Source organism: Clinocottus analis, unplaced genomic scaffold (assembly GCF_023055335.1).
Source record: "Clinocottus analis isolate CAN_PGR_092001 unplaced genomic scaffold, fCliAna1.0.p SCAF_18, whole genome shotgun sequence".
Lineage (NCBI taxonomy): Eukaryota > Metazoa > Chordata > Actinopteri > Perciformes > Cottidae > Clinocottus > Clinocottus analis.
The window spans coordinates 6,214,357-6,238,161 of NW_027175909.1; the positions used below are offsets into that span (position 1 = coordinate 6,214,357).

General features: G+C 43.8%; 4 protein-coding genes across 5 annotated transcripts; 2 read left to right on the top strand and 2 right to left on the bottom strand.

The window, feature by feature from the left end:
- The first annotated feature begins 1,243 nt into the window (after positions 1–1,243).
- fitm1 (fat storage inducing transmembrane protein 1) lies at positions 1,244–3,165 on the top strand. Its single transcript, XM_068582116.1, has 2 exons — positions 1,244–1,530; positions 2,398–3,165. Exons 1-2 carry the CDS (start codon positions 1,244–1,246, stop codon positions 3,071–3,073), a joined length of 963 nt encoding a protein of 320 aa, XP_068438217.1. The 3' UTR covers positions 3,074–3,165.
- Positions 3,166–3,312: 147 nt separating this feature from the next.
- psme1 (proteasome activator subunit 1) lies at positions 3,313–7,379 on the bottom strand. Its single transcript, XM_068582118.1, has 12 exons — positions 7,317–7,379; positions 7,142–7,187; positions 6,894–6,926; positions 6,717–6,779; positions 6,483–6,596; positions 5,526–5,583; positions 5,289–5,386; positions 5,076–5,144; positions 4,918–4,985; positions 4,359–4,413; positions 4,107–4,193; positions 3,313–3,522 (listed from the first exon to the last, which is right to left on the bottom strand). The coding sequence occupies exons 2-12, from the start codon at positions 7,178–7,180 to the stop codon at positions 3,442–3,444; spliced, it is 765 nt and encodes a 254-aa protein (XP_068438219.1). The 5' UTR covers positions 7,181–7,187; positions 7,317–7,379; the 3' UTR covers positions 3,313–3,441.
- Positions 7,380–11,138: 3,759 nt separating this feature from the next.
- pck2 (phosphoenolpyruvate carboxykinase 2 (mitochondrial)) lies at positions 11,139–19,906 on the top strand. 2 transcript variants are annotated; one of them, XM_068581944.1, is made up of 12 exons: positions 11,139–11,409; positions 11,567–11,621; positions 14,330–14,542; positions 14,639–14,823; positions 15,686–15,756; positions 15,978–16,113; positions 16,200–16,387; positions 16,986–17,148; positions 17,242–17,457; positions 17,904–18,041; positions 18,214–18,309; positions 18,425–19,906. In XM_068581944.1, exons 2-12 carry the CDS (start codon positions 11,590–11,592, stop codon positions 18,892–18,894), a joined length of 1,908 nt encoding a protein of 635 aa, XP_068438045.1. In that variant the 5' UTR covers positions 11,139–11,409; positions 11,567–11,589; the 3' UTR covers positions 18,895–19,906. The 2 variants fall into 2 exon arrangements, with proteins under 2 accessions (XP_068438045.1, XP_068438044.1); XM_068581943.1 differs by having other exon boundaries at positions 11,139–11,621.
- LOC137788826 (sialic acid-binding Ig-like lectin 14) lies at positions 19,783–23,281 on the bottom strand. Its single transcript, XM_068581945.1, has 7 exons — positions 23,127–23,281; positions 22,415–22,798; positions 21,372–21,677; positions 20,998–21,258; positions 20,805–20,898; positions 20,682–20,721; positions 19,783–20,600 (listed from the first exon to the last, which is right to left on the bottom strand). The coding sequence occupies exons 1-7, from the start codon at positions 23,221–23,223 to the stop codon at positions 20,373–20,375; spliced, it is 1,410 nt and encodes a 469-aa protein (XP_068438046.1). The 5' UTR covers positions 23,224–23,281; the 3' UTR covers positions 19,783–20,372.
- Between the last annotated feature and the right edge of the window lie 524 nt (positions 23,282–23,805).

Below are 23,805 nucleotides of genomic sequence, written 5' to 3' on the forward strand. Positions count from 1 at the left end.
TCCAGGAACCAAAGCAGAGGCTTCAAGGTCGTCGCAGCGACAGCAGTGCAGATAAGTGGTCTAAAATTAGACGGATTCCTTCGGCGTGCATGGTTTCATTTACACTTACTGTTCCTGCTTAATACAATACTTAACGCACCGACACCGTGGGGGTAATAATGTATCATCTCAGCTGCAGTTCCACTGAAAGGTAAAGGTCTTATGATCAATTATAGGGAAGAGGACACAACTCAGGGAAAATGAGCCCAGTTCAGAATAGCTGAAAAGCCAAATGGAAGAAAGTAACAGAAGATGTCAGCGCTCCTGCCACTTAAATGCAATTATGTTGTGTGTGTTTTTGAAAGCACTTGGAATATTGTACGCTGTCAAAACCGCGTCACTTATAGAAAACACATCGTCTCACATATGGACTCCAGCAGCACTTCCATGGTATGGATATGGAGTCCAATCTATGTATAGTAGTGGGACTGGATGCGCGTCCACTGTGAAAACAGTTCCAGTGTGTTTTATTGAGCTTAAAAAGCCCACAGAAAGACTAAATTAACTCAATTTTGGCTCTGGGAGTTGAAGAGGTTTTAGAGGCTTTGGGGGCCGGGGCCTGGAAACATAGAGGCCTGAAAGTGCTGCGAGAAATGCAGCTGTTCATGGCGCCAAATGCAGACTGCCAACAGTTTATAACTTAAATTAGTTTTGGCTCCAACAGCTGATTCTAAGAATGGAGAGGCTCGAGGAGAACCAAAGAAGGAGCCAAAAGAGCCATTTTATGTTCGAATGATTCCTTACACAAGAAAAGACCAGACATTTTTTAATGTCATGAATGCAAACGTAATCACAACACGACTAACTTTGACTGTGAAGGAGTTGTTTCAAGCCGTCGTACACAATGTGTTTTAATTTGAAATGTACGCATGCACCAGCTTTATGGATCAAATTCCTCAAGCATAGGATCATTGTTTTGAGAATAACTGGGAGCAGCCAGTGCCATGTCCACCCCTCTGAGTCTGGCTGTGTGTTGGGGGAGGGCTTCTGGGGGTAAAGGGGAGAGAGGGCTTGTATTTTTATAAACCATGTGTCCTCCTGCACGCCTGACAGTGATAAAGTGGGAAGGCTCACAGAGGAGAGCCGAAATGCCTTTCAGAGACAAAAGAAAGTGAGACAGACTCCAACCCCACGGCTCTAATTGGAGAAAAAGAGGACGACGCCCAAAACTACAAAAGGTGTGTCACAGAGAAAGCAGATGAACATGGAGGCCCGCAAGGAAAAGTCCTCAAATGGCTTCTCGCCAGAGATCAACTTGAAGAAGTTACACAAGATGGCTTCAGAGGTGCTTCTGCTGGGGAAGTTCCTCATCGCGCTGCTGGGTGCTGCTCTGGTGTTTGTAACAAACGCTCTGGCCCGGGTTTTAGGAAGCAGCGCGCTCAGACGCCACTTCCACCTGATGCTGTCTGCTCTGGTTGTGTTCGGTCCTCTGCTGAGTCTCTGGGTGTCAGAGTACAGCATCTTCGCCAACAGCAACCACTACCTGTACAGGTACTGCCTGGTTGTGTCTACTCTTCAATGCAACATTCATACAGTTTATTTATAACTTGCTATTGTTAGACATGACTAAAGTGGTCGTATTTACAGTTGTGCCTGCATGCTCCAATTTTAATTTTAGAGTTCAACATAAGCGCACTTTCACACTAAATATAGGGAAGTAGTCCTTAATATGACTCATGGCTGAACAAAGTCACTGCTATAGCACATAACAAAGCAAGTCATTGCTTACTTTTGTAGAATATAAACTGTCAATTGTGACTTTATTAGGAAGAGAAGTACTTTTATTAATCCAGGGGCAATTACCTTCACAATTTCATTCACAAAAAAAAATGTCCCCAAAAACTCATTTTAATGGGTTAAAGCTGCAGAGAGCAAGAGCACACGTGAAGCTTCATTTCAATGTGCATGCTCTGCTAACCATATCATTCAAGCAAGATTGTGTAACTTTATCCGTCTTGAAAATAAACAGTTGAAATCCTGAGTAATAAAATCCACTCTTGCTCAGGCGTGTTTGTCTGTCACAGCCGTATCGCTCTGGTGTGACCAGTAGCTTCACAACTAACGTTACAGCTGTGAGTTATTCCAGCTTTATACGTGACCTTATGCCGCTTTAGTGAGGTTTATTTAGTGCACTTTGATCTTGTACGACTCACGTGAGGCCATTAGCGACGCCATCAGTCATCCTTTGGCAGACGGAGTTTGAGTGGATTTTTAAAAAAAAGAACGGACCTGCCCGACTCGTTTTTACCCTCATGTGGAACAGATTCATTGCAGTTTAGTTTTTTAGTCAAGTTGCATTATTGTGTTATGATTTGTACCGTGACCTTTCATGCAACACTAATTTCTGCTCTCATGCAGGAAGTTCTTGAAGTCCACTTGGGGTTGGACCTGCGTCTTCACGGGTTCCTTCATCCTTCTCCTCTCCATCTCGGCCCGCCACTCCCCTGCCCTCCTCCTCCGCCACCTCTCTCGGATGGGGGTTGTTGGGCTGCTCTGGTGGGGCTGTCGACATCTCCTGACACTGCTGGAGGATGCAGCAGGAACCTGTTATGAACCCATGACCCCCAACCAGGATGACCAAGGCACCGCCACCTCCTCCATCCAGCCCCTGCTGCTGCTGCATGAGGACCGGACCAAGGCCTCCTGCCTCAAAGCCAACATGGTGTGGAGGGGTTACGAAGTGTCCCAGGACGTCCTCGTCGTCTGCTTGTGTTGCCTGCTGCTCGTGGAGGAAATGTCCGTCTTCGGCCTTCACCTGGCTCAAAGCAAGGCTCTGCAGAGGTCGCCCGGCGCCCCGTTGCGGTTCATCTTCCTCCTGTGTGCGGTTCTACTCGCCCTTTGGATGTTCGTGCTGATGTGTTTGCTTGCACACTTCCCCAAGTTCCCCTCCCAGTGTCTGGGAGGAGCTCTGGGCTACCTGGTGTGGAGAGGCCTCTATCAAGGGTGGTACAGACTCAAACCCAGCTGGGCCTGTCCTGGTTTGCCGGGGGAGGGACGGTTCACCACCACGGACATGGACAGACGGCCTCAGTAGTGTGAAACCCTCAGTAGATTATGTTTTGGGGAGGCGGTTGTGACCTTAAAAGCTCAGCTCAAGTTATGACGTCAAAACGGTTTCTGATTAGCAGTAGTGAAGAGTAGATCACCTGTAAACAACGCTACATCCCTCTGGAATCATATGAATATAATGAATACGTTCATTGGAGGTCAGTATTCGTTAAAGCTTTAAATTCCCATTTGGAAAAAAAAAAAAAAAAACAGTCGTCAGAAGTGTTGGAGTGATGTCACTTTATTGTGTAATTTCTACCAAAATGAATCCACACATGTCAGAGCGGGTGTTTTGTTAATTGAGTGTCATACTACAATAGCCGCATCCTGTGAGGCTGCGAGCACGCTGGAGTCTCAGTAGATGAGAGCCTTGCCGTCTCCTCTGGGCTTCTTGATCTTCTCATAGTTCTTGTTAATAACGTCGAACAGCACAGCCTGCAGAAAGAGAGAGGGAGACGTATCAGAGGAAATGCAGAGCGAGAAAGATTTAAGGAAGATCGACAGCATGCGAGTGAGACATAAAGGTCAGAGGCAGTAATAGGAGAAGGAGATCCAGAGCCATTATTGTGTGGACCGGCTCCCTTTCATCATCACCTGTACCGCCTTGTTCATTAACAGCATCAAACACAGGGACACAATAGCCAGAGGAAGGAGACAACAGTGATTAATGGAGAGGAGATGGCACGCTAATCAATTTAACACAAGCACTGCAATTAGTTTAATTACCCTCCTATTAAGAAGGAATAGATTCCATTTCGGCACCGTCCCCTCTGCCGGGACACGACTTGAATATTTTAGAGACGTGTGGATAGTTGTATTCAAAGTACAGTGCATGATCGCAACAGATGGGAAATTAGGTTTGATACATGTGATTTACAACGTCCAGGTGACGTGTACGCAGACGGCAACGCACTCCAATTGTCATCAGCCGTTGCGTGTCGGCAGCTTTTACGCGATCGAATTTTCAACCACTTGTAGATATTTCTACACAAACATGTGAAACACAAAAGGCGTCTTACGTATGTGTTGCAGATGTCCAAGATCACGAGGCGGAGCTCGCAGTACTGATACTGGTCCAGCTCATGAACCAGCTGCCTGTAGTCTCCCTGCAGCAGGAAACACACAGAGCGCACAGTTCACATGCAGAAGTCTACCGTACGTACGCGGCACATCCACCGTGTAGCCAATTTACGCAGAGCAGGACACCGCCATGATGACTCATTGCTTTACACACAAACGGAGCATACAGTGTAACAGCACGAGATACTGACCACGTGGGGTAGTTTGGAGGCTTTGGCCACAGCGTCACCTCTCTCACTGTAATATCTACCAGACAGAAGGGAAGAAAAGTCTTTTGTAAACAGTCGTGACAGGATGTATTCCAGTCTGATCATCTTTAATCAGCGAGCATCCAATTTTGATTGAAGCCAGATTGCGACTATTGCTGAACAGCGGCAATGCGAAGGCTGAATGCTTAGGAGTATTTTGGCATTTTGCTATAATGCAAAGTTATTGTATTATAGTGAAGCTCTGAAATCACAGTTTGTTTAAAGGAGATATAAAGTATTTAAATAAGGTCCCGTAGCCCTTTTACTAAAAAGGCGTGTTCACCTATCTATATTTTGTTTGTTTGTTTGCCAACCATTGACTGTTGAGTTTGTCGATCTCAGCAAATTGCTGACATGACGTTGCCCAACTGCAAAGAGCTACAACCAGCCAACTGACAACAGCCGCGTGGACGTAAGAGATGACTCATCGCGTTAGTGCGACTGCATAATCATGTTTACTTTCAAATAAAACTAAAATCGATCGCGAGTTGTGGGCTCTTACTTTGAAATCTGGGTCTGGAATCCCTCGATCTTGGTGCGTGTGTTGGTCAGCAGCTCGAACACTTTCTCCTGTTGGACAAACATAAAGATAGTAAACCTGAACAGATACACGTCACACAAGACACAAACAACACATCGTTTGTACTGCCGGCGACCAACCTGGATCGCCACTCCAAAGTTGTTGCCGTCTTCAATTTTAGGGATTTGGAGTTGCACCCACATTGACACCTGCCGAGGAAATCTGAACGTATTAATATCTTATGCAATGTGTGCGTTTGTCACAGTGTTCACTGTTATTCCTGGAATTAAAGCCCCATTTGAAAACATCACAACTGTGCTGCGGAGCAGCAGAGCGCTAATAGACGGACTGACCATGTTGAGCTTCTCCTTCAGCGTCTGGATCTGAGGCTTCACCTCCTGCAGGAGACTCTCCACTCGCTCGTTGGTGCAGATGGGACCACAGGGAGGCCCTGGTGGACCAAAACAAATGCAAAAAAAAACAAATAAAACATCTGTAAAACAATCCGTATTTTTGTTTAATGGCAACTGTGTTGCAGAGAGCACCACAACCACTGCGGCGCGTTTACCCCTCGTCGTCATCGTCCCTACCTGAATCTTCATCCTCTTTATCGTCGTCCTTGTCTTTCTTTCCCTCCTTCGCCTCCTTCTGCAACATGAGAGCAGAAGGCAGCAGGTCAGAGAGTTTTTGCTGCCTATTAATCTCTCAGACAGCTCTCCCACATGCTTTTTTTCCTTCTTTCTGTGGCTAAATGAAGATGTCAAAGGCTGGATTTCTTCTTCTTTGTATCAGAAATGTAACCCAGTTCCAGCAGTTCTTGCTCCTTGCACTCCAACAGCCTCCAGTTTGTTCCCCAGAGCTGCTGAATGGTCTTTATATACAATAGTCTTTCAACCACCGTTTTCCTCCACATAAAACTGCTAAAATATATAGGTCAATGTACACATTCGAGATACGGTAAAAGGGTGAAAAAATGCCTAATGCTTGAGTGACTTTTCTGCTTTCATCTTAGTGAGATACTTCAATTCCTTAAACGCGGTATTATTTTCAGTACTAGTCCAAAAAATCTATCAGCTGAATATGATTTAAAGCCAAATAAAAAAAACACATAAGCCAGGTTAAATTCAGTTATTTTTACTCACCCAATATAAAAGACCCACTCACTGCCAATTTGCAAAGCAGTCATTGGAAATTACACAGCGGTTGGTAGCCGTGGTAACAGATGACTCAGTTTTTAGTGCTGTGCCGTGATATTATGTGAAGCGCTTTATATAAACCCTCGACTGAGGATCCCAGCTGAGAGGCTTTATGTAGAAATTCAACACTTAAGAAAAAAAAACTACTTACCTCAGACTCCTTATTGTGAAGCCAATGCCATCTCTATAACAGCGTTGGTGTTTTCAACCTCTTGAAGCCTCTGAAGTGTTTTGTGTTTACCGCGAAACAAATTACTGTATTTGGACTTCTTCCAGCCAGCATGCTCCCTCCATTAAAGTTGGATTTGAGTTGATCCAGACCATACAGACCTAGCGAGCGGGGGGACATACCTCCTCTTTCTTCTTGCGCTTGGCCTCCTCTTTGGCCTCCTCTTTGGCTGGGTCAGGTATGGGGATGTCCAGCGGTGCCTTCAGGGACGCCAGGTTATCACAGCTGAAAGATGTCTGTGGGAGAGAACAGAAAGAGAAACATGTCCTGTTGCTTCTGACCACTTTGTGAAACACTTGTATTGTGAAGAAAAACAACAGGAGATGGCAGTATGGATAACAGTCACAGATCGATACCTTCAGCAGCAACTGCAGCTCTTCAATCTTCTGAGGGAAGAATTTGGATACCAAGTCTTCCGCCTATTGTGTTAAAATCAATAATAATAATAATAACCACAATGATGTTGATGTTAATGTGAGGATGACAAATGCATGGTACGGTTGGGAGAGATTTGTGCATCCTGGGTAAATTACCTCCTTGGTGAGCTTTTGGCAGAAGTCATCCACCTGCAATGGAGAGATTACATGATTTAGTTCCTCTGCGCTTCCTCTGGTATTTAGGGAAACAGCTGCTCACGCATCTTAACGACCTTAACAACAAAACAAACTCGTGTCTGACTCGTCTCACCTGTCGGCGTCACAGACACGACACGCGACAGTTTGAAGGGAAAGTGGGTTCATTACCGACATTTTAAACGCTGCTCGCAGACGCCCGCACTCACCTGTTTCCTCGAGTCCAGACGGATCTCCAGAGAGGCCATGTCGTCTCTGTTAATGGGAAGCTACTTGCTTAAGTTTGTTGAACCGTTTAAACTTCGACTTCCACCGAGATAAAGATTTACAAACTTTCTATTCGTGTAATTCAATGCTGGGAACGAGACACGGAAAGATACTCACAGTTACTCAGCGTAAAAAGCGAAAACGAAAGTATTGTTAGAACGGTTCCGTACTTTCCCCCCACTTCAATAGCGAATGGCCCCGTTGCATTGTGGGACTTGTTGTTCTTGTAAGGAAGCTTTGTCATTTCCGATAATAAATGGGAGCGTAATGAAGAAGTGAAATTAAAATAGTCTCTTTAAAAAAATAATAAACCTATATATAAATATATATATATATATAATATTGTACATATTTGTATATGATATATATAGTTCAACAGCAATAATTTATAAGAAAAATGAATGCATGCTGACACGTCTTCGCTTGAGTAGTGTGCGCAAACACCTGTTTTCAATCATCATATTAAAGGCTTTATCCACGCGCTATCACTTACTGCACTTACTACTTACTTATTGCAATGTTTTTATTAACATTTTGTAATTTTTTGTTTCTGTTCTCACTGTGTCCACTGGGTGATGCTCCTGTTCCAAGTGGAGTAAACCACTGTGCTATGTGGTGAACGACAGAAAAGAAAAAAAAGATAATGATTAACAGCATCAGAGGAAATCTCTAAGGTCACTTCAGAAAATCTGAATCCCATGCTGATATAAAAGGGTATATGACCCATTAGCCTCAATGACACGAAGATTCTCCTGTAAAATATATTGAAAAATCTTCAACTTTAGATTGGTTTTGGCTTTTCTCTGTTTGAGTATTAAATATGAAGGGAATTCAAAAAGATACACAATACAAAGATAAATATCCATGGTCTTTGCAATCAATCAATCCCAATAGCAGGAGAGCACCACTTTATCTCAGTATTGATCAGTATATACCTGAGGCCAAAGTGTGTTTGTTCATGCGATCAGTCATTCAGGGATTTGCTGTTGTGCATGTGCTCTTTCATCAGGGAGCTGTGTGGACAGAGCCGGGGGGCGGGAGGAGGGATGGGGGGGGCCTAGTCAGGTTAAAGCCGAAAACAAAAACAGGACCCTGAGTGGGCAGAAAGGACGTCATAACCCTCCCATTGTAAACACAAGCAGTACCAAAGTCATCTACATGCCATCGTTATGCCCACATACTCTGTGTTATAACAGATTTAGACTGTCGCGGCCCTCATGTCAGGAGATGAAAAAGCCCCACACAAATTGAGTCACTCGGACGCTACTTGATGCTGTAAATACATATATATATATATATATATATATATATATATATATATATATATATATATATATATATATATATATATATATATATATATATAAACCTTTGTGTACATCTTTGCATTATCTGGCTGAACATTTGTGTGTAGTACCACACAGCGAAACACCAATAATACATCACTCATCAGGCGTATTGGAGTTGGATCCAAAGAGCAAAGGGTGAACTTGTTTGCAGTGCCATTAGTTATTGATTCTTTCATTTGATTGAGTAAGCTATTAAAACTTTGCACAGTGTGTTAGTCTGCATTCAGGGATACTGTTGAGAAATACTCCGGACAAAGGTTGTGTATCTGAGCAAAAATTGGCAGCGAGAGATGGGAGGAGGTAGACGGGCAGCCACCTCCACAGTCACAACATCACTAACATTGTGACTCCCTTGAACTGAAACGTAAACTCCTGCTAAATTAATGTATGTATGTCAAGTTTCTATGCTGCAATTTCATCTTTTTGAAACACAGCAAGACAAATTCATTTATATTCCCCATTAATCTAGATGGTTGCAGCAAGGAATCAGTCAGCTTGTAAAATATGCAGCTTGCGTTGCACATCACTCTGATTAAGAATCTGAAAGAAAGCTAATGTGACCTTTAAAAATAGCTGATGTTAGAAAAAGTTAATTCTGGGGGGAGAACATAAATATATTCAAGAACACAGTCCCAGTCAGCATTGATCATATAGTCTTACGGCTACACTTTATGTTCCTAAGAGTCCGTTTCCAATGCAAATTAGTCAAAAAGAGAAATACAAATCATCGTCTGTTCACTGGGGCGTGAACATTAGTTGCAGCTGCTTGATTAATCAGTAGATCATTGACTTGTAAAAATATTCATAATGAGTTCAGTCATTCACTTTTTTTTCCTATCAGAAGTTCATCGTTTATTTTGTAAGCTCAACACCAGATATAACTTTGAGAAATATACTTGACATACTATCCAGTTTACATCATAATATGTATTTATTCTGTCACATTGCATGACGTTCTTTCTTTTTCTGTGTGTGTGTGTGTGTGTGTGTGTGTGTGTGTGTGTGTGTGTGTGTCGTTTTGATTGTTCTATTGTTCTAGACTCTGTAATTGTGGCAGTTGGCCTTTAAAACAAGGGTGAAACATCTTAATAGGATGAGACTTGACCTCAAATAGCCACAGAAAGGTGATCAGCAAGGGTGACTTTTACCAGACAAATACAATTTCTAAAGGCCAAAGTCCCACCTGTGTACACTCAAATCAAATAAGATTCTCATTAATGCCACACGGCCAAATGATTAAAGCCTGTCATACCTTTTTTTATTGGCTACTTGTAGTTTTTTGCCAGTTGCTGCATTTTTGAATGTTCCCTTTCATAACCACGGACTGCAGTTGTGGCTGTTTAGCACGTAGGCATTCATTCATTGTGAATGACTGTGTGTGTGTGTGTGTGTGTGTGTGTGTATGTGTGTGTTCTCCATGTGCTTTGGGAGTCTCTGTGGTTTGGCTGCTGACTCTGCAGGCCCTATCAGAGAACATGAGAAAGGGCTAAAGTTTTCTCTCTTTATCTGCTACAGTATATTCCTCTGCCCAGCCCCCTTCACTCCTCTCCTGCTTCCAGCTCATAGACCTCCCCAGTGGCCAGAGAGAGAAACATTAACAGGAAGCTCACCATTTAAAAAACAGACACCCTGTAAAGTTAATACAAGAGTAATCCCCTTGCTGGCTCATGCCTGGAGGTCAGAACTGTTTCATTCAGACAGCCGGCTTATCCATGTAATAGAAGTGATGATTAGGATTAACTGAACCCTCAGTGGGCTTCTTTACAGCTTTTACAGAGCAAACGAGAACGGCTTGTAATTTGAGCTCCAGTATAACATTATGTAACACGATGTCCAAACTTGCAAAGTGCAAATATTATTTTGGTGTGAAGGACGGCGATAATTCCAGCTCAGTTTTGCGTCTCTTTTCAGGTGGATTCTTTACAAATGCCAACAGTCAAGTAAACAAGCAACTGGGATATTGTGAGGGCCTTTTTTTCAGTAATCGATTAATCATTAATTGGTCAGTCAAAAAAAAAACCTAATCAGTAGATTCATTTATAATGGAGATAGAAATAGGCCCACTATAAAAAATGTCTTGGAACAACTTAAAATATACACTGAAACTCTGAATCAGAACACCTTATTGATCCCTGGGGAGAGATGTGTATGCTACCGTAGCATGATGGTCAATATTGTATATCATAAGAAGCAATTCTCAATCCACAAAAATACATACAAAGCAGGTCTTTGAAAGCACACACTTTCTATGTTTTCTGTGGGAAAAGACTGCAAGGGCGGGTGCCACAAACGTCTTGTTTAGGGGTCACCAAAATCCTAAACCCGGCCTTGATTTGGCTCCACGACTGCAGGTCTAGACCATACACAAACAAAGCATAGCAAACCCAGAACAACATTAACTTAGAACTTGTTTTGCTCTACGCAACCAAACGGGTTGGTAACATATGCGACAGTATCGTGTCTATGGGTTTGCGTCGCGTGCGTAAGTGTACGCGAAAAAAATCTATTTCCGTCCCGTGTCTTGTATTTCCGGGATGCTCCCTCTCTGCGCTTGTTTTTTTTTTGCGGGGCTGTGTGTGTCTGTTCTCTGGAGACGCGTGTCAGGCGGGAGGGACAACCGGTCGATAGGTCCGCGGTTTGGAGGAGTTGTTTGGAGGCACAACAGCACAATATGGACACAACCGAGGAAGTTAACTAACCGACATTGTAAACTTTAACGCAGGCGCGCCCCCGCCTCCTCAAAGTTGAGCACAGCGCGTATTTCTGCCCTCCTCGCGTTTGAAAGCCGTGAGGCGTTCACGGACACTCCGGGAAGTTATCTGTACACGGTGTTTCTGCAGCAGTCCGCTGGTTACATCAAGGTCTGTCCGTGTGAATGTCCACGTTGAACAAAGTGCAAGGTCCCCTCAGTGCTCAGATATGAGCTGCGAGCGGCTGTAGCCACCACTGCTCCTCATTTTCCCTCTGCAGCTGACATAAATGTGCCTTTTTGCTCTTTCTTTCTTTTTTTAATATAAGCTAGTTGTATTTTGACACCGAACATGTCGTGCCTGTTGCTGGGAGTGATACGAAGGTGAGTAATTGTGACTTTTTGTGTGACTTTTTTGGTTGTTGGTGTGTTTAAAAATCATGTTTTTAGCTGTATGAACAATTTCATTGTACTTAAGTTGAAGTATCGTTATTTAGAATACACAAAATGACTAGATAAAACAAAATACAATCTAAATCTGCCATTCAAATGCACTTCTTTTCTCAGTTTCCCAACACTAAATGACTACCTCTTTTTTAAACACGACAATGAATCAGAATACACGATCCATAGATACTTTTCCAATAAGTTGAGACTTGTCCGACTCTCAAAACAAGAGATGAGCTCAGGTCGGAGGACACTGTTTTTCTCTTTTCCCTCTCTTCACCCCTCCTTTTGCCTCCAGGCTTTGTGATGACACCCCATCACACAGGGACTCTGCAGTCAATGTGAGCTCTTCATGGCATCGTGTGTGTGTGTGTGTGTGTGTGTGTGTGTGTGTGTGTGTGTGTGTGTGTGTGTGTGTGTGTGTGTGTGTGTGTGTGTGTGTGTTGATATATTTGTCATTAAGGATGCACGTGAGCGAGAGACTGACCCTGTGTTATTAGGGCATGTCAATAGTTAGAGTCAACACTCCTCTGTTTGCCTGAGCGTCCTGGAGGATGTGCCGTGTGTTTGTCACCGTGTATACTCGTTGCACCTTGTGTGATGTGTTGATCGCATGCTTTAAGTGGTGGCCCTCCGGATCTCTTGCAGATCTTGTGTCGATCAGGATCAGCGAGATGGGGGAGGTGTGTTGGGTTGTGAGGAATGAGGATTGCCTTGTTGTTACCCAGCTGGAAGCTAGAGACAGCCAAGGGGTTTTCATACCAGACCTATAAGTAGTGCTCATTGACATTCTTGTTTCTCCCTCTGGAGGATGTCCCTTATTCCAAAATGTGCACCTTCTAAAAATAGGGGTATGATGCTGCAGAGTAGACGCATCCCTAAAAGCTAATGTCTGGATAAATCACTGTTAGATTTTTTTTTTTTAAACGTAGGCACGTGTGTTTTGATCGGGTAAGGAGGACGGGGGTGAGGAACGGGGAGGTAGAGACCAAGCATGAGAGGAGGATGAATGGGTTGGTGTTAGGGGACAAACCTGAAGCAGAAGTCATCAGAGTTTGAACGTGCATCTCAACAATGCTGCTCATGCCTCTCCACTGCTTTACCCGCTATCTCCTGTCCTGGTTCTATCTGTGCCTCAGCAAGCATGTGAGTAATCAACGAGAATTTATTTAAAATTGAGCCCAATTACGTTTCCTAATCACATGGAAGTTAATGTGTTTATATTTCAGCTCCACCTAAATGGTTACAGTAATTAGTGGCACCACAGAGTGCTTTACTGGAGGCGCAGCTAATTTATTTGGGGAGAAGAGAAGTCCTGTGAAGCTGCTTTAAGGAGACTTGAAAACTGACCTGAAACTGCATGCTCTGTGTGTGTGTGTGTGGGTGTCCCTCAGTGGTAATAACGTCTTTCTTCAAATTATTGTCAAGACAACAAAATTCAAGATGACTATTCAAATAAAATAAAAGAGAAGACTATGTCTCGCTGTATGTCGAGCCTGCAGTTTCTGCACAAACGCAGTCTGTTCATAATTAATTGCTCATACAATGGTTAAACGTGGTCCAGGCCACTGGTTAAGGAGTTTGAACCCCTGTCCTTTGCATCAGACTGCTTTCTGCTCTTTGCCCTGTTGAGCTGCGTGTTATTGCATCTCTGCGCTTCAGCTGCCCTGTGACCTTTGTACCCTCAAACCAGATTTACTTGTGTGGCTGCATGCACAAGTTGACGCGTGTCGGTGTGCGCGCCCGTGCTGCACGTACAATGGTGCTCTCGGTGCAGCCAAATGGGAGCCGCGTGCCTGCACTTGACGGGACGACCCCATTGTCTTTGAAACAACAGAGCACAAGAGTGTGATGTGGATTCCCGGTCAAGTAGGCCATTGACGTGGGCCAGTTCATGGCAGGAAAAGGTTCTACAGCACTTGGGCTGAAATGCTTATTTGCTGGGGTTTCTCATTTGAGGACAGAATTAAGAATTTCATATATTTTTTCGCATTTTTAAAGAGGTCGTCTGGGGATCAGCCACATTGTCCACAGACGGACAATGGAATAAATGATGTGTGTGTGTGTGCGTGTGTTTTTAACAGCTTGCATATCCACTGCCCTCTCCGTGACCAGTGTTTGTGAATATCATGCTCATCTCAAACAATAGGCCGGCCCCCCCAGCATGCCTCCCTTTATGTGGAGACGCGCGCGTGTGTGTGTGTGTGTGTGTGTGTGTGTGAGGCTCTCAGGTTGTACTAATAACTGCAGCAAAAGCATCTTGCTGTTGCATGAAAACAACACAACTCTATTTTGGGACTTCATTTAAACTTGAGTTCAAAGTGTTTGTGCCACGTCAGGCTTTTACAACATGAGGTCTGAAAGTGGAAAAACATCCAACATCCATGAATAAAGAACGGAACAATCTCAAAGATGAGGCAGAAAAAAAGTATATCCCGGCCGAAATTAACCTCGTAAGAGACTGAAGTGTTTTCCCTGGAGAATCAGAAAAGTCGACACCAGCTGCTGCTACTGTTTGTGTGCTCGTCGGCTCAGAAAATGGCACGATTATATATTTTGTTCGTAGGATTAAACTGCACGTTCCCTTGGTGCAAGAAAAGAGCCAAAAAGGGCAATGACTTACTGAAAGGCCCGCTCTCTTTCAGACATGGTGGTGTCGGGGCGAGTGTCGGGGTTCGGTCCCTGGCCTCCATCCCCTCGCTGCCCCCGGCGGTGGCTGATTTTGTGAAGAGAGCGGTGGACGAGTGCAAGCCCTCCGGTGTGCATGTGGTGAATGGGACGCCGGAAGAAGCGGCCAACATCCTGGCCGGTCTGGAGAACGAAGGGATGGTCAAGAAGCTTTCCAAATATGAGAACTGGTGAGAGCTTTAATTTGTCTATGAACCCCAATTAGGCAACTACTACTTCTGTTAACTTCTGTTGCATCATGCTTCAATTCCTGCCCTGTTTTGCAGTTGGTTGGCGCGTACAGACCCAAAGGACGTGGCTCGGGTGGAAAGCAAGACAGTGATTGTGACCAAGAGCCAGAGGGACACCATCCCCATCCCGGCTGGAGGGGCGAAGAGCCAGCTGGGCAGCTGGATGAGCGAGTCTGACTGGCAGACAGCCAGGCGTGAGCGTTTCCCGGGCTGCATGTCCGGTACGTTGGTGCACGGAGACAAAATGTTTGTCTCTTGTCGTGAAATCGGGCTGATCCGATACCGGCATCGGAAATGCCTCCGATACAGCCAGCAATGCTGGATTAGAGGACTTATTGTGCATCATTTATCAGCTCGCTGCCCAATCTGTACTTCCTGCCTTAGCAATGCTTAACGGAGATGAGAAGCGGCCACATGGCTCCCCCATTGGCTCCAGGAAAAATCACCGTCTCGCTTAAAGCAAGTGCAAGCGGAGAGTCTAACATTAGCCGGAGCGAGCAAAGAGGTCAACAATTTGGCAACAGTGTATATATGTATATGTAGATATGTATATGTATATATATATGTATATATGTATGTATATATATGTATGTATATATATGTATGTATATATGTATATATGTATGTATATATATGTATGTATATATATATGTATGTATGTATGTATATGTATGTGTATATATATATATGTATGTGTATATATATATATGTATGTGTATGTGTGTGTATATATATATATGTATGTATATATATATATGTGTGTATGTATATATATATATGTGTATGTGTGTGTATATATATATATATGTGTGTATGTATATATATATATATAGATAGATAGATAGATAGATAGATAGATAGATAGATAGATAGATAGATAGATAGATAGATAGATAGAGCTTGATGAAGGCGCACATCACCTCTTAAACAGTGCTATTGTTGGGGGTGCTGTGAGTTGAATGATTAAAACACAGACACACAACCACCAGCTCAACGTTTGTCGACGTTGATACAACGCTGCCTGCGGTGGAAAAATAAACTGCACTGATGTGTCGTTCATGCTTCTCTGTGTCCTCTCTGCAGGTCGGACCATGTATGTGATCCCCTTCAGTATGGGTCCTGTAGGCTCGGCTCTGACTAAATATGGTGTCCAGGTACTGACTGTGCTCCTCCACTCTGAACACTCATAAAAAAGCATATATGAAAGCATAAGCCTGTAGCTGTAAATGCTATCCTGTGCTGCTATAAATTGCTCTGTTTTATTATAGTAATTTGTTCCGCATTATATTCTATTAAATTGCTGTCGCACTTAATGGTTTTATTATTTACTGAACGTTGTGTGATCAGGGTGATAAACCTTTTATTCTGCCCGAAGGTGACCGACTCGCCGTACGTCGTGGCCAGTATGGGGATCATGACTCGTATGGGCACACCTGTGCTGAACAAACTGTCCGAAGGGGCGGACTTTGTCCGCTGTCAGCACTCTGTGGGACGACCCTTACCACTCAAAGGTACACAGTTGTTTAGGTGCTTCTTATTGCCCAGAACCGTCAAGATCTCAAAAATCTCCCCCACCATGGTATCTTCCTCTTCCCAGCCCCTCTGGTCAACGCGTGGCCCTGCAACCCGGAGCAGGTGCTGATCTCTCACCTGCCGGACACCAGGCAGATCATGTCCTTCGGCAGTGGCTACGGAGGGAACTCTCTCCTGGGGAAGAAGTGCTTCGCCCTCCGCATCGCCTCCCGCATCGCCAAAGATGAAGGCTGGCTGGCCGAACACATGCTGGTGAGTGTGACACGCTGCTGTGGAGGACTTCCACAGATGCTCATTTGTTTCCGCCGAAAGCGTGACGCTCTAATTTATGTTAGAAATTGCCTTGCATACATTATTGCCATAACATGCGTCAGTTGGCTTTATAAACGCAGTTTGTTGTTTTATCGTGACTATCTGAGAAATGCGAAGATATTTTTGATTGATCAATCAAATGACTTTAAACATACTAGAACACAGTTTAATCATAAATAACTGAGGCCTTTAATTAGTTATTAACAGGAGACAATGTAAAAATTACATTGATGGTCCCAACATCAGTATCAACATTGCATCTTGTGATGGGATTTACTTTTGGTCATTAATATAATTTTGACCTGTATTGATTGAGTACTGCTATGACATAACATCCTCATTCTGCTGGAGCAAAAAGATTCCTACAGTAACACAATGCATTGAATAGAAAATAATATTTCAGCTGCTCCCTGTTTATATTTTAGACTATTTAATCCAAAGTGCTTGGCCATGATGCCAGTCAGAATGATGAGTGTTCATTAAAAGCGGAGTAAAACTGATGTTCACTCCCCTCTCCTTCTCTCGCTCTCCTCCTCAGATTCTGGGTATTACCAACCCTCAGGGAGTGAAGCGTTACGTCGCGGCGGCCTTCCCCAGTGCCTGTGGGAAAACCAACTTGGCCATGATGAAACCAACTCTGCCCGGCTGGAAGGTTGAGTGTGTGGGCGACGACATTGCGTGGATGAAGTTCGACAGCCAAGGTGAGAGGAAGGAGGCCGGCTCGCGCTCGCAGAATCCTCGTCGTAGGCGGCGACCCTCTGACTCCCCAACGTCACTCGTGTGTCTCTCTACAGGGAAACTCAGGGCCATCAACCCAGAGAACGGTTTCTTCGGCGTGGCTCCCGGCACTTCGGACAAGACCAACCCCTACGCCATGGCCACCATCGCCAGAAACACAGTGTTCACCAACGTGGGCGAGACCAGCGACGGAGGAGTGTGGTGGGAGGGCCTCGCCCCGCCCGCGGCCGGAGTCACGCTCACAGACTGGCACGGGGAAACCTGGCAGCAAGGTAACGCAGAAGACATCAATCTAAAGTGTCCCGCTTGTACTGCAGCGGTTCTAGAAAAGATTAATTGCTTGAATACTCTTAGGAATTTAATTTGAATCAGGCGCTTGTTTCTCTGCCAAAAAAGACATCAGTTGTAATTATTGTTCTGATTCAAACAGAGCAGGCGCAGCTCATATACAACTTTAAGAAGAAGCCCAAGACACACTTTAGTATATTTTACCATCTCTTTCATTCCAGGCTCTCTGGATAAATCAAACTAATATGAAAAGAGTAAACTGAGTAGTGTGTACATTGCAAGCTAGTGGCCCGTTAAAGCAATACAATCTATAGAAATGCAGAGACCTGAGGATCAGACACAGTAACACTGTTAAGATGTAGATTATTAATAGATTACTGTGACATTGAAGGTAGAATTGACTGTTTCCTTTTTTGGAAAAACCCAACAGGAAGCTCAACCCAGTGTGCCCACCCCAATTCCCGCTTCTGCGCCCCGGCGGCTCAGTGTCCCATCATTGACCCCCATTGGGAGAGTCCGGAGGGCGTTCCCATCGACGCCATCATCTTCGGTGGCAGGAGGCCGGAAGGTACGCGCTGCTCTCATTGAGCCTCCAGAGTTTCTCTTTCAATACTCGCAGACCTTATTTGAAGTCCAGAAACGTTGTTGGTCTTGTGTTGCGCACCGACGCGAGAAGTCGAGCCACACACACACACACGTGTAGCTGTGCATTAGACCTGATCTTCATGTGTATGTTGTAGGGGTCCCTCTGGTGTACGAGTCTTTTAATTGGCAACACGGAGTCTTTATTGGAGCTTCCATGAGGTCTGAAGCGACGGCAGCTGCTGAGCACAAAGGTACGAACACACCGGACCTTCTGAATTCTGGATTTGATTTAAATTCCTATTTTTATGTGGCGTTTTAGGTCGGTAAGGGCGTTGCTATTGCTAAAGCCAATTCTTCATTCTTCAGGCAAGATGATCATGCATGACCCCTTCGCCATGCGTCCGTTCTTCGGTTACAACTTTGGCGACTACCTCGCTCACTGGCTGAGCATGCAGAACCGAAAGGCGCCCACTCACCTGCCCAAGATCTTCCACGTCAACTGGTTCAGAAAGGACCCCGCGACCGGCGCCTTCCTCTGGCCCGGCTTCGGCGAGAACGCCCGCGCACTGGAATGGATCTTCAAGCGCTGCAGCCGGGAGAGGGAGGACGAGGCGGCCAAGAAGAGCATTATCGGCTGGCTGCCAGAAGATGGCGCCATCGACACCAAAGGTCTGAGCAGCGACGTGGATATGGGCGCCCTGTTCGACGTGCCCAAGTCTTTCTGGCAGAAGGAGACGAAGGAGTTGAGAGCCTACTTCACCCAGCAGGTTGGAGCGGACCTGCCAGCTCAGGTGGAGGCTGAGCTGAAGTCACTGGAGCACCGAGTGCACAATTAAAAGCCTACGGACAGGAAGTTCAGCCAGAAACAGGGCGTTTGTCACTGATGACTCAGGATTCAGATCGTTAGGGTGCACTCAAGAGTCACTGGCTGGGTTTACATATACAGAGAACTTGGTTCTGTCACTGCTGTTTTGGTTTTATCCACGTAAACACAAACGCTGGGATTAGAGAACTAGGTTGAGACTCTCAACTCCTCTTTGGCTTTCACAAACTGCATGCATTGTTGTTGTTTTTCATCAACGTCCGATTAAAAAAAACAAACTACGCTTCAAAAAAGACAAATAGCCAGGCCAGTAGTTGACTTTCTCTGTGTATGAAAACACAACCGGTGACCCTCGCCTTTGTCTTTTTAAGAAGAGAAATCTGCTCGGGATAAAAATATCAGCAATAAAAAGCTAATGATCTACAATGCAACAACTTTGGACATGACTTCCACTAATGGCACTGGAGAGAGAGAGGTTTGTCTCAACATTAAGGTTACATTTCTTTGACGTTGTGAAACTTATTCTACAGAGAAGCTAATGTCACTACCTCCATTCACTCGAGACCGGGCATTGTACTCCAACACAATCTGCACGGCCTTGTGGTGCCTTTAACAATACAACGTCTGGGCTGCTAATGTTTACAAGCTGAAGCCCAAAGATCTTTTTTTTTGGCAAAGTTCTGACCAAAGAAGTTGAAACATTTTTACTCATAAAAAGCTTTAAAGTGAATTTTAGCACCAGATCATTTAAAACACTATTGACCGAGTCTCAGGAAATGCCCTTTCTGTTTTGAATTAAGCTTTATATTAAAATGAATTTATATCAAAAGACAGCTAAACTCAAAACATGGTAGCCGTTTTCCAGTGAGAAATACTATGCATAGTTCATTTTTGCCGTTCATGTAATGTTTGTGATTTAAATTGTATGATTTCAGGTGATGTTTACACACAATTTGTGAAATGTTGGACCAATAAATGCAACTGAGATTAAAAGAAAATTGTAGAAGTCGTAAACGGTTTTTATTACAGTGCAATGAATAAATATCTTCAACTGCAGAAAATGTGTCGTGGTCATTTTTCAAAGTAATGAAAATACAAAAATTAAAGCGGAGAAACCAAATTGATTAGTAAATGAGAAAAAACATCAAATTAAAAAAACGACACATTTTGAAAGTAAAGATGATCTTGTAGTCCACTGTTGACGTGTGAGCAGCTGTCTTAGAATCGTTCGGTCCTATATTTGTGCAGATCTGATAAACAGATCTATTCTTACAGAGATGCCGTCGTGTGGCGCCTCGTCACAAATATAAATTGTGATCTTGTGACTGGTGTAAGATATCAGGGTGTGAGTTCCCCTTTTAATTAACTGAAAGAAGTGAAGATTGAGTTTTATTCTCCTGTTTATATTTACATAAACTAAAAGATGGAACTTCTTATATAAATAAAAAATAAACGCATATGAAGAATCCAACCCAATTTGGACGGCGATACTCATTTTCTCTTCACTTGAGCGTAGAGGTCCTCTGGGCCGTCAGCAGGCTGTGTCGAGCTCTTCGGTGTGTGGGACACGTTGACCTGAGCATACAGTGTGTCCTGCTTCTGTCCACTGTCCTGCACCGAGGCGGGTTCAGGTCCGCGCCGCGAGAAGTCAATCTCTCCATAATGGATGTCTTCTTCTCTTGTACTTGTTGAAGAGGCAGCCTCTTCTACGGTCAGATTCTGCAACCAAAAAAAACAAGAAGTGTTTGCGAAACTTCTGATAGTTACAGAACTATGACCCCAAATTTGGTATGTTCTCACCTGACTCTGTTGTGCAGTTGGATGTGTTGACTTTAAGCGCCTGGAAGACAAAAGGTCGGGTTCAAAGTACAAGCTGCCAGTAAACGATCCGATTTAATTTGAGACATAATTTGTGATACTCACCAAAAACAAGCAAAAAGGCCGATGAGTACGATGATCCCGATGATTCCAATGATCCCTCCAAGAACTGCGCTCAATTGTCGAGATTTAACTTCGCCTCCAGACAAGACAAAGAAAACACAAATAGAAGTGACTGAATGAAGACAATGTGGACATGTAGCAATGTATTGATTGCTGAAGTCCCTTTAATAGTTACCTTTAATGGTCAGGAAGATCTCTGGAGATGTTTGACTACCGAGCTGATTGGTGGCCACACAGTGATAACCACCTTCATCGGTGACATTAAAGCTGTAAAAGTCTCCTTGAGACACACTGACGGCTCCATCGTAGCTGTTCTTGAACCAGGTGAAGCGGCTGACGGGAGGGTTGGCTCTGCTGGAGCAGGTCAGGTTCACCCAGCTGCCTGCTGACACCGGACCTGGTGGACTGATGGACACAGAGGTGTCCTTGGGAGCGTCTGAGGAAAATGTGACGGAGAGGTGAGATGAGAGAGTAGCATCAGAGCCTGAATGAGATCCTGAGGAGAGGAGAATGGTCGTGTGCTGACAGGATCCAACAACAAACACTCACAGGAAACATTGAGAGTCTTTGTCTCTTCTGCCGTCTTGTTTTCTCTTCCTTCATTCACAGGATATCTGGCAGAACAGCTGATGGTGAGTCCATCGTGTTTGTCTGACAGAACGATGGTCATCTGGATCTTTGTTGTGAGGGTTCGATCGTTGTTTTCCTCCATCATGATGCGAGGCTGTTGTTGGAGGGTCCAGGTGAGTTCAGGAGGAGAGTGTGGACAGGGAGTGAACGCTGAGCAGCTCACGGAGACAGACTCCTTCTCCTTCAGCTCACCTGAGATCTCAATCCTGGGCTTTGGAGGAGAATCTGTGGTTTTAAATCAAATACAGATCATGCACTGAACAACACAGCAACGAGATAGGAGTCTACAGCCAGACTCACAGAGCTCTTTTACATTTGAGAGCAAAATATTGTAATGTTAGGCCACTAACAGCTTTTGCATTGTGATCCCTTATTAAAAAAAATAATGTGTTTGTTTACAGCTTCTTGTAAATTTCTGATATTTCTGAGTTGTTTCAAAGAGACGTTTCCCTTCTGAACTTCTCACATTGTTTCATTTCAATAATTGTTTGAGCCTTAAAAAAGGCAAAAAGTCTCCAATATTTCACATAAAGCAAAGATGAGAGAAAAGTCAGAAATATAAACACATGTGTGGAGCAGAAATGACTATTTCCCACCTTTCCTCTCCTATTGATAACCTCAAGACCCTTCAGATTTATCTTGTGACCCCCTGTACGGGTCAAATAAAATGTAAACTTAGATAGCACCACCGCAGATAGCCAATAGTGAAAATAACTGAACCCATGAGACTTCCCCTTTTTCAAGTTTCATATGAATAAGTCTGCATGGCAGGCAGCTTCTTCATGAGACTATTAGTGTAGTACACAGTAATATCCAGGAAGTTTAAACTTGTCATTCTCCGGTCCCAGGCTGGTGTCTGTAGATATTAACATTCACAATGAAGGTTAACTTGAACTGTTTTCACTGTTTTATTCTAAAGAATAACATCACAGACTGACTGATGAAAACCAAAACTCTCTCACCATTAACTGTTATTTGAAGAGGATTACAAGAAGCTGTTGCAAGAAACGGCCTGTTCTCGATCCTGAAGAAGTATTCGCCTTTGTATGATGGCATTAAACTGGAAAATAAAGTGGTGCAGTTTTTCTGACTCAGGTCTCCAGTTAGAGTTATTGGATAGATATTATTCACCCTGCTACTGTTGAAAATCACATTATTTGGCTTTTGGTTAAAGTTAAGAGTATCTTTTATCCACACTCCGAAGGTTGTTCTTGCGCTGTTGAAATCCTCCTCTGGTTCAGTACTGAAGTTACATGGGATTTGTAGACAAGATCCATTCAGTGCTTCTATCCTTTGAGGTGCAGTAATGAAGAGAGCTGGATTCCTCCCACAATCAGCCAAAGCACCTGTGAAACAGACTAATGATTGACAGTGGAGACAATGTGTAAAAATAAACATGACAAAAACATGAAAATAAACATAGTTGAACAGTAATAGTTTTCCATTGTGTTTTTTTCTTCTTCCCTTAACAACTATCCCCCACAAGGCTAAACCTAGTGGTGCCCAAACCCGTCTGTATCTCTAAATAACTGTCGGTCTTGTCTCAGGGACAAAAGAGCACAGGCAGAAAATACTGATTGTAATATTCACATAAATGATATGCTTTGTGTTTCAAGTTCAAGTAGTAAGGGATTCAAGTGGAATTCAAGCGCAGTGACTGAATGAAAAGCTCACCTGAGAGAAAGAAGACTCTCAGCAACATGTTGGCTGTCACCATCCTCACAGACTGGACTGCCATGACGCTCGTCGTGCTGTAGATCTTATGAAGCATTCAACATGCGCGTGTGAGTGCATAAAACCATAAATGTTGTCTTACAGAAGGAGCGAGAGTGGCAATGACATCCTTTGGCTGGTGGAGTTCAAGCGAAAATTATTGCAACTCAGGAATTTCAACATGTTCAACAAACCAACTTCCCTTTCTGTTGTAATTTAAAACCAATCCCACTTCCTTCAATTTCAGGGCAGAGAGCGAGAGCAGTTGTGTTAAATAAGAATTCTCCCCTTAACTACTCATATCCTGAGTCAATATCTTCTGTCTTTATATCAATACGACCGATGAACCTCACACACCTTTATTTGTGTTATTACAACTTCATCATGAAATAAATGACTTACCCCAATAGCTAAAACGTTTTCTCATTCATACTCTCTACTTCCCCTTCATCTCAAATATCTATACCAAATATTCAAAAAGTACATTTGATAAACACCAGCAGACAAAATTTAAGGAGTTTTATGTTCTATGTAAACAAATACATAAGCATAGAGGATGGGAAATACTGGAATCCATCGGAAGCTGTGAAAAAGTACTCGCCAAGCAGTCAGACAAATATAAGGCACTCACTGGCATGAA